General features: G+C 36.4%; 1 protein-coding gene across 5 annotated transcripts in view; it reads right to left on the bottom strand.

Annotated features, from left to right (window-relative positions):
- Positions 1 to 1,249: 1,249 nt before the first annotated feature.
- The window catches only part of LOC126812378 (poly(A)-specific ribonuclease PARN), a 21,987-nt gene continuing 12,577 nt past the window's right edge, over positions 1,250 to 10,659 (bottom strand). For 4 of the 5 annotated variants that reach the window (XM_050538746.2, XM_050538744.2, XM_050538745.2 and 1 more), the window contains 8 exons: positions 10,544 to 10,651; positions 10,318 to 10,387; positions 9,736 to 9,791; positions 9,496 to 9,582; positions 8,644 to 8,718; positions 6,618 to 6,801; positions 5,033 to 5,163; positions 1,250 to 1,592 (listed from right to left, as the gene is read on the bottom strand). In XM_050538746.2, coding sequence (XP_050394703.1) covers positions 1,543 to 1,592; positions 5,033 to 5,163; positions 6,618 to 6,801; positions 8,644 to 8,718; positions 9,496 to 9,582; positions 9,736 to 9,791; positions 10,318 to 10,387; positions 10,544 to 10,651 — 761 coding nt within the window. In that variant the 3' untranslated portion in view covers positions 1,250 to 1,542. Of the gene's footprint in view, positions 1,593 to 5,032; positions 5,164 to 6,617; positions 6,802 to 8,643; positions 8,719 to 9,495; positions 9,583 to 9,735; positions 9,792 to 10,317; positions 10,388 to 10,543; positions 10,652 to 10,659 lie in introns of those variants that run through there. The other variant, XM_050538749.1, reaches the window with a different exon arrangement.

Here is a 10,659-nt window from a genome sequence, read left to right as displayed (position 1 = left end):
GTGAATAAAATGTTAAAAAAAAAAAAAATTTGTGTCCTTTTTCATTGCAGAGTCCGTAAACCTGTTGTGGCGTCATCAGAGTGTTATATCGGATCACGTGGCTATGTGGGTAAGACGCTGGCTCGCTAGCCTGGAGGTCGTTTGTTCGATCCCTGCATTGGCCGAGAAAGTTCATCCAGACTTTCCGGCGTGGTTCCCCCATGTCAGGGATGCCAAATCACGATTTCAGCATGTGGACACTCTAGAGGTCACTATTTTTTTTTCAATTTTTACGAAATGCATCTTTATAACCCAAAGAAATTGGTTCCTTTCGATATTCGCGCATATCGGATCGTAACTTCCTGAATTATGGCCCCCGATTGTACGAAAAAACACGTTTTAGCTTGTGGTCCCTCTAGAGGTCATAATTATTATCTGATTAAAAAAAAACTTTCGAATATATCACCATTACACCGTAATGTCGGTGGAGTTCGATTTTTGTGGAATTCGGACCAAAACTGCCGGACAAAATGGTCGCTCCTTGTAAGCAAATAGTGTAAAAATATAGTATATCAAGGTTGTGGACCCTCTGGAGGTCATAATTTTGATCCGATTTTGATGAAACTTGAAATACATGTTTATAACCCAAAGATCTTGGTTCTTGCAATATTCGCACATATCGGATCGTAACTTCCTGAAATATGGTCCTTGATGGTACGAAAAATCACGTTTTTGGCTTGTGGTTCCCAATTTCTATCCAATTTAAAAGAAAAAAAAACCAAATGTTTAAATATATCACCGTTACACATCGATGAAGGTTGAGTTCGAATTTCGTAAAAATCTGACCGAAATGAAATTTAAAATATATCTTTGTATCCCAAATCTCAGTCCCTTTCGATATTCGCGCATTTCAGATCATAACTTCCTGGATTATTGCCCCTGATTGTACGAAAAATTGCTTGTTTCTTAGCTTATTTTCTGTCCATTTCTTGCAAAATGTGGGTGTATCTTGCCTGGCAACCACTAGTTATCATTTCTTGTTGTAACTGCTCAATATTTTGACACAAGACTTTATTTTTTGGACTGCATCTTCCCCTTTAATACAACCTATATAATGAGCACTTATTTTGGTTTTGTCAATTTGGATATTTATGTATGTTCTATTTTAAATATTTTAGAATTTGATACCCAAGGTTTTTAGTTTTCAGCTTGTGTCTATATAAATTGATCCATATACTGATTTTAATATATAGGATCAACACAGTTTGTACTTTCTCATATTTTATTAAATACAGATGAAAATCAAACAATCAATTGTCACTTAATAATTTTTACACGATTTAATTGAATTCTTATTTCTTTTATAATGTCTTTGTCTTCTTTGTCAAATCTTAAACACAAAACAGCTATGTAGCACTTTCATATACATAAATAAAGCACAATATTGCTAAATAATGATGGATGACATATATCACAGATTCTATGTATAACAATGAAATAATGAGTCTATCAAATTTAAAGTAGATGAGAAAACAATTACAGCTGTTTTCAAGAAAACTCTAATCACCAGGCAGCGGTTTCTTCAAACAGTTTATCAGCTTCTTTCACATCTTCTATAAAATATATAACAAGCAGTTAAAATCAAGTTTTGTAGTCAATATCAATATATCTAAAATTCTTGTTAAAGCTATATTATACACCAGCTTTTTTTCTAAAAGGAGCCAGTGGCTCAGTGAGTAATGTGTTGGCTAGCTGTAGGACCAGGGCCTGATCCCGGTGTTGGCTGATGAAAGATTCTCAGGATTTTCTGGCATGGTTTCTGCTTGTCATTGGAGCCAGACAGAGGGCCTGCCAAGGAATAAAATCTAGTGGTTCAGATGGTACGAAAAAGTAAAGTCCTGTGTATACATTGGATTGGAAGTGAAAGAGCTCTTGACAGTGAAATTCGAAATAGAAATAGGCTGTAGAGTCACTAATGGGCAAAATTTCCCTTATAGCATAATATATGGCAGATGCCTGTCTTTATTAACCTGAATGGAGCTGAAAAGTAGGATGATAAACCTCATTTCATTTCATTGCCTAATACTGTTCATTCACAATTTATCTAAAAATTAAAATAAGCTGATGCTTTATCGTTTAAAGTTTGAAATAAAATGAAATGGGGTTTAACGTCCTACTTTTCTGCTCCTATGCTGGGATAATGAAGATGGGCATACGCCATACAGTGTGCTATGAGGGAATTTTTGCCCGGGCAGCGGCACTATCGCCTACTCTTATATTGAATTCCAACTGTCAGGGGATCTTTTAGGTGCACGCCAATGTGAACACCAGACCTCAGTTTTTTGTCCCATCCAAATGACTAGACAGATGTCCTTGTCAGGCCCTCCGTCCTGCATCACTGACAAGGGGGAACCACGCCGGAAAATCTGGATGAACTTTCTCGGCCAATGCAGGCACTGAACACCCAACCTCCAGGCTAGGGAGCCAGCGTTTAAAGTTTACATATATAGAAAAAATATATATACTAAGCAGCAAAAGAAACGTCAGGTTGGTATGTTACTCTGAATAGACGCATTGCATAAAACTTGCCAAATGTTTTTATTGTATATTTGTGACCACTTCTCTAACTTTACCTGAGCAATAAGGCTCCTTCTCAAAGTATTTTTCGGATATGTGTGTGTGTGAAATAGCTTTATTTAACGCTCTCTTCCACCGAAGTGATATCGCAGACGAATTATAATGACTGTCTATATTGATCTGGGCGTTATCACTTAATTGCCTAATCAATCCAGCGTATTATCGACGATAATCTGGTTGAGTGGTAGTTATACACTCAGTAAACTATATCAATTTCGGAATTTTGAATATATTTTTCACCATGTCTTGATGTCCAATTGGGCATAATCCCGGTCGGACAATTTTGGGCGTTTGGAATAAAGATTCGGACAAGTCCGGAATATACGGGCAAAATCCCATCACTGAATTGAACCCAGGTAATGTTCTCAAAAACGCAACCTGACTTCTGAGATGGTAATGTGTTCTCCATGATTTTCATGTAACTTATGCTGCACATGCTCTTCACTGGGACCGGCCATATAAAATGCACCCCCATACCTGGTTGAATTATTCATATTACAACGTCAGCAGCATGCCATGACTCACGACAGCTCAGAGGAACCAGGGCCAAATTCCTAGAAAATTCTTAAGCACGTTCTGGTGCTTAGATTTAAGTAGACTTTGCATTTAAGTAAACTTACCTTATTTTGTGTTCCCGGAGAATTCTTAAGAACATTCTTGTGCTTAGATTTTAAGTAGACTTCATTGTAAGCACAAGAATATAATGTTATTATGCGTTCCAAGAAAAAAACTTAAACACAACTTCGTTCTTAAACATAGTCAATCTAAGCACATGTCCCAAGCAAGGTATACGGCTTGCTTACCAACTTTAAGTCTGTTTCCATTGCAAAAAGATTACTGACCGTAGAGTTATTCGACGGCATTTTATTTATTTGCCAATTAGTAAACAATAGGCTAGAAGTACAAACACACAGGCTACTTAAGATCAGGCGCTCTCACAATTATTCAGTTAGTTTGTATGTGTCTGGGGTTTTTTATCTTGTGGCACATTTTATATGTGTATAGGGGACATGTCAAATGCATCTAAATCCACCATATATAAATGACGTCAATGAAGCAGACCACAAATTTATGACGTAATTCGCATACCAAAGTTGTTTTTGTGACGTTAAAGAGCATCGTAGTCTCAGTTTATGGTAAACTTTACGAGTCAAAATGTGCTTAGACTTATACTTGTCTTGTGCTTACGTAAGAATGGTCTTGATAATTTTCTAGGGACGGTATTTTTATAAGTTTCTTACGTAAGAAAAAGTGAAGCATGACTTTGTGCTTACTTTAAGAATTTTCTAGGAACCGGGCCCCAGGCGCTTGGAAGACTCGACCCTGGCCAAACTGCACAAGCCGTTGCCAATCACTTCCAGGTCAATGTTCGAACCATCTACAGGCTTCAGCATCGCTTTCAGGCCACCAACACCACGGATGATCGAACTGGTAGACCAAGGGTTACCACAATGCGATAAGACCGCCATGTTGTGCGACAGCATGTGCAGAGTCCCTTCACACAGGCATCTAAGGCGGCATGTCAGACAGTGGGAACACACAGAGGACCCATCAGTACCTATACAGTGCACCGACATCTCACCAGAGAGAACATCCATTGCCGTAGACCTTACTGTGGATCGATCCTCACCCCTCACCATCGACGTGAACATCTACAGTTTGCCCAACAACACCAGAACTGGCGACACAGGCAATGGAGAACTGTTCTGTTCACAGATGAGAGTCAGTATTGCGTATCAACTGCAGATGGCAGGACCAGAATATGGCTGGAACGAGGCTCATGGGGAGTTCCAAGCATAATGGTTTGGGGTTGACTTTGCTTAAACCAGATCCCAAGCCATACCACATTTCGCACGTCATTGAAACGTTTTCCAGCATGACAACGCTCATGCACACCGCCAGAGTTACTTGGGACTTCCTACAGCAGAACGGTGTCAACATTATGCACTAGCCGGCCCTCAGTCCGGATTTAAACCCGTTTGAACATCATTGGGATAAAATTCAGAGGAGACTTAATAACGTCGTACCGAGACCAAACACAGCCAATGGATTGCGCCAGGCTTTTCTGAGAGTATGGTTCCAGGTGCCAGTGGCGTTCATCAATCGTCTGGTCCACTCCATGTATAGATTCTGCGCTGCTGTTATTGACACTTACGGTGCACACACCAGATACTGATGTATAGACTGTGTACAGACTCTAATCCTTCTCGTAATGTCTTGGAATTGTGATCAATTAATCACTAATGTGTCAACATATTGTTCACAAAAAATTGCTGCTTTGATCCATTTAGTAAGTAGTTTTCTAGAATGATTTGATTAAAGTGCCTCTCTGATTTTGAAATCGTATTGACGTTTATTTTGCTGTTTAGTATACTTTGTACCAGTATTTTATATAAATTGTTCAAAATATTCTCACCCTTTACATCAATTTGTGTATTGTGTGTAGAATCAACCATGGTAACATCTGTAGTACTAGTATTAGATGTATTAGAACTATCATCACCTTCTGATATAACATCAGGTTGTTTATACACGAAGGGTTGAGCTCTGAAATACATAGAAAACTACTTGCTCAATTCAAATGTGTAGCAAAGACTTGGTTTGTACACTCTGCAGGCACTAACTCTGAAAAACAGGAACTAATTTCTAGCATTTAGCATGTGGCTGCAATGTGTCAATGTACCACAGATGATACCAATTTTGTAAAAGTTGTGCTGGTCATGGTCCCATAAGTTGGTAAAATAGGGAAATTTGTTAACAACCGAAACACATAAATAATTCAACTGAGAAATTTCTTATTAGCAAAGGGCACAAGTAAAACAATGTGTGTTGATGTGTGTAACAAGTTTGATAAAGATATCTTGAGTGATTCTTGAGATATTCTCCAGAAATCAAATCTGGACAGAGCCTATTTCCATATCCCTCCCTTCATCTATGTTAGGCGTGGGATAGTAAGTTAGTTCATGACAACAGCAATGATATGCATATGAATGAGTTTTGTAGATAATAGCCTTTTCTATTGCCACAAAAAGTCCTGTGTGGTGGTAGTAGGCCTATATAATAATCACAATACAGTAGTAATATCACACGGTATAAATCTTAGTTAAATCAACAACAAGAGCATCGTTATAGCTGCAATATACGTCCACATTCCTGCTTTGATTCACATGGTACTTTTTAAAATAAAGAAGGCTAGGCATTGGGTTTGTTTTGCCAAATTTACAGACTAAATTTAACAAAACATGGGTGACATCGCCCCTGGGGGGCGGGACATGCACAAAAAAAATGGTTGCTATTCTTACGGTATAAGGAATAAATATGCCAAGTTCCAAGATGATCCATTCAGATTCAGAATTCCAGCCTGTAGACAAAAAGACAAAAATTGGGCTTGGCTCTGCGCCTGTGGGTTGGACATGGACCAACATAAACAGGTAAACCCTTTGATGGATCGTATTGAATTGGATTCAGATATGTTAATAATTGCAACCTGTAGATTATTTACAGACAAAATATTAACAAAAAGTGGTTGTGGCACCGCCCAAGGGGAGCGGACCATGTACCAAAATCAATAGTTGCTGTCCTTTGGCCAAGGAGGGTGGACCATGTACCAAAATCAATAGTTGCTGCCCTTGGGGTAAAAGGAATAAGTCTACAAAGTTCCAAGAAAATCCATTCAGAATTGTAGCCTTCAGATACTAAACACAAAACAATGGGGGTGGCTCTGCCCCGGGTTCGGGACATGCACCAAAATCAATAGTTGCCGCTCTTAGGCTATAAGGAATACAAATACCAAGTTTGAAGATGTTGAAGATGATACATTCAGATTTGCGGCCAGTATACCATAAACACAAAAATTGGGTGTGGCTCTGCCCGCTAAAAGTCAATAGTTGCCGTCCTTAATACTGTAGGTGACACAAAGACAAATTGTGCGTGGCTCTGTCCCAGGGGGTCGGGCATGCATATGAATGTGGACGTATAAAAAATATAAATTAATATCTTACGCAACATTCAGTGTTTTTTTCTTTTTAGAAGGAACATCATTATCTGTCTCATTATGTGAACGTTTTCTAACAGTAGATTTACTATGACTATTTTTGTTGTGCTTTTCTCCATCGGAAAAACTCAAGAAGTCTTTATATTTTTGAATGGTAAAATTAGACTTTTGTACATGTAAATCATCATATGCTGAAAACATAAAATATCAATTAATTAATTGATCAATATTTAAACCAACACATTTCTTAAAGGGGCATTAGCAGGGGCAGATCCAGGAATTTTTGCAGGGGGGGGGGGGCATGTTCCTGAGACAATGTATCCCCCCCCCTCCCGCTTGGTCTCTATCGTCATTTTGGGGTATATACATACACATTGATCTTTTTAAACAGAGAAATTCAACACCTCGTTTGACGTCAATTTTTGTTATGAATAAATACAATGACTTTGTGATTCAATTTCATGGATGCAAAGCATTAATTGTGATATCACATTATGTCTATATCATTATCTCGTGCTTTGAGTGCCCATCCTGTCCCAAATCTGACGATAAAGGTTAAAGCACACGGCCAAGAAATCTTTCTCATAAAAAGGTGTTGATTTACAAAAAAATTTATGTAGCTGAGCAGGGGGGGTTTGACCCCCAAACCCCCCTCTGGATCCGCCCCTGATTACGTAAGATCAGATAAAGAACTGACAGTTCTTGCTATAATAGTTAAAAAAATAGATAATAAAAACAAAATGCTGCAAATTTCAGCCAAATTGCTTCACTCTAAACCAAGATATTAACGATTCAATTTTTGGCTAGCCTTGATCATCATTACAAACGTTGGTTCTATAATTAACAAAGTCTCGATTATCAAAGTTATATTATCCATCACAAAATGTATTCAAATCCACTAAAGGTCACAGGCTAAAGAAAATCCAAGATGGCAACCAACAAAAATGGTCTGAGAGAGAGAGAAATAGAGTTTAACGTCCACTCGACACAAACTACGTCATTTCGGGACTAACAGATGGTTCAATTTTATTTCAATAAATCGCTTGCGCGTAGGGGTCTTTAGCAGTGGGAGGAAACCAGAGGTCCCAGGGGAAACCCACGAGGTTGGACAGGCAACCCTACTCCTTGTCACGTACAACCGGGGAATTGAAACCCCGCCAGTTGACTCAATGACAGGCCTTTATGGTACAGTGCGCACATGCTAACCATTCGGCCATCCACCCCCCAAAAATGGTCTGAAATTGACCTTAACAAACACTGTTGGCAAAATGATCCGTGTAATATATCACCGTTTAGGTTTTGTTGGTCAACCGACTCATTATGGACCTTTTCTGATTCATTTCACAAATGGTTGATCCAATATGGCCACCAAAATCCAAAATAGAAATTGGCAGGAAAAGCATTCTTTCAAGTTTCAATACCAATAGCAACATAGAAGTGTGATATGTCGTTTTAGGGGTTGACAAACCTGATTATGCCATTTCCAAGCTGGTAGAACTAATTTGAAAGGAGATAGCATACAAAAACTTCACGACTACAGACCTAAATGTGTAGTAATAACAACCATAAATTGTTCCAGACATCCATGAATCTTATCTTGCATATATTTAAGCTATCATAATACATTACAATGCACAATAAAATAATAATATATTCCGCAGTATGACTCCTAAATCTCAGAAAACATGTGCAAAGAGTCTGAATATTTTAGTCATCTATCGAACTATCAGATTAAGAATTATTGTTATTTTAAGAGATATCAACTGAGTTGTTTTAAACACTTAGACTTTGAGGCAAGAGTGGATTCTGGAGTCTAATGCAACATAATGTAGGTTTGATAGTTAGCTCTTTTGACCTAGTGGCATATGTGTGTGGTACACACTACAAATTGCATGCTTCCAAGTCACTGAATTATTTTGTTTTTCTAATAATAGTGAGCACATCAGAATTGGGGCATTCATAGTCTTTTAAAAGGGTATAGGCACTCAAGTCCCAACACATTTAAGGGTCAAATAGATTTTACTAATGCTTACCTGATTTTGAGTTTTCTTTTTTATAAAGTGCAACTAGAGCCGTGGTATCATCTAACCAGAAGATCTGTACATTACCTGTTATATATAGTGTAATATAAATAACATGCTTCAAATACTAAAGATGGGGGCTTGTCTGGCACCCTATACACCCACTAATACCAATGTCATTCATGCTAAATTTAAATCATTGTCAACAATTAAACAGAGCAAGTTTGAATAAATCTGTTCTAAGATTTTAAATTAAAAATGTGGATTAAAAAATAACTCTGCAATAGTACAAATGCTTTGGAAATTTATGATCCTAAATTTTGAAATTCAATACAATTCTTCTTGATACCCAAATGAACAATCATGTTCACAAGATTAACAGAAAAGATAACTCTGCACTAAGCGATTGAACTTTCAGATATGAAAATTTAATAGTGTTATTGCTTATGCCTAGTTATAAAATATTCCATCAAGAACTTTTTCCTGTATCATGTTCACAAACTTTTGCGACTTTGAACGTAAATAGGGAGACTGAAAATTGAGCTTGAGAAATTTTGATTTTCAATAAGGTTCTTTTCTACCACAAAATGAACAATCCTTTGAAATTTGAAAAAAAATAAGAAAAGAACATTCACAAGAAAAGTTGGATAGACTGACAGTTACTAAACACTCTTACATAATTGGCTCATAAAAAAAAAAGAAGTATAGTTATACTCATATAACTATATACGCATTGCCCGTCTTCATTAGTCCAGTTGGAGCAGGACAGTAGAACTTAAAACCCTATTTCATTTAAATCAGTGTTGGATTTCAGGTGCTCTATAAAGGCAATAAATGATATTAAATATTAATTACTGTACATACCATGAGCAGAAAAGAGATTTGAGATGTCATTAGATTTCCAGTCTTTAGGAAAGGTCATATGGAATACATGATCTCTATTGGCAGTTACTGAAAAAAACAAAACACTAGACTAGAAATTCACTGTAATTTTCATCTGATCGAACAAATTTATTGAAGAGTGAGACTGTTATTAAATATATTTCATATGTACAAAGTCTTCATGTAGCCTCTGCAGATCAGTAATTTGTTATATTAACTTACAATCTGCTCCATTAAGATTCATATAAGGTACTTCAAAATTCCTCATCAGAAATAATCTATAACATAAATAGATACAGAATGCAAAATATTTTATACAAACTTTAACTTATTGCTATTTATTTTTTAACTGTAAGGTTTAGGTTAGATAATCAAATCTAAAAAAAAACTAAGCTTTGTTGGCTTAACAGTATTAAATTAGACCCTGCTCAAACCCAATATGCATATTCCCAAAGTAATGGTAATGCAATTATCACACTTCTTAATAAATATGGTTGATTATTTTTATTGGTCTACCAGTTTGTTGGCCAACTGATCAAAATATTTAATTCAACTATTTCTGTTTTTACTTCAATCTGTAACCGTTAATACATGCATTGATTAAGTTTTACGGAAATGAATAGACTTAAACACAACTAACCACAAACACAACTTTACCACGGTAAATGTAACAATGATTAATGAGCCGATAAAGCTTGTTAGTGTTACCACTGCTTTAATTGAATGTTTAACAGTATTACATTTTAGGATACAGACATGTAAAACTTTTTAAGATGTATAATTAAGACGATGAAAAAAACTTACTTATTCATAAATGGTTCTACTAAAGGTGAAGAAGGTGAAACAAAATCTTTGGGTGGTTTCTGGAAACTACCTGTAATAATTAACAAATCATTTCGTGATATATCAATAACTTCATTCAATATCTCAAATACTGATCATTTATGGGGTATTTATTTATCCATTTAGGAGAATTATAAAGGGAAGTTAATAACTACAGCTATTAATAAGTTTATATTTTCTCATTTACCTAAGAAATTTTTCATACTAGCAAAACACAATCCTGTTACAAAGGCATCATAACCAGCTTCATGATATTTACTATTATCATTATAGTTGGTGTAACCTTTAGGAAACTCTAAAATA

This window comes from Patella vulgata, chromosome 2 (assembly GCF_932274485.2).
Source record: "Patella vulgata chromosome 2, xgPatVulg1.2, whole genome shotgun sequence".
Taxonomy (NCBI): Eukaryota; Metazoa; Mollusca; class Gastropoda; family Patellidae; genus Patella; species Patella vulgata.
This window is presented reverse-complemented; position numbering and strand designations above follow the sequence as displayed.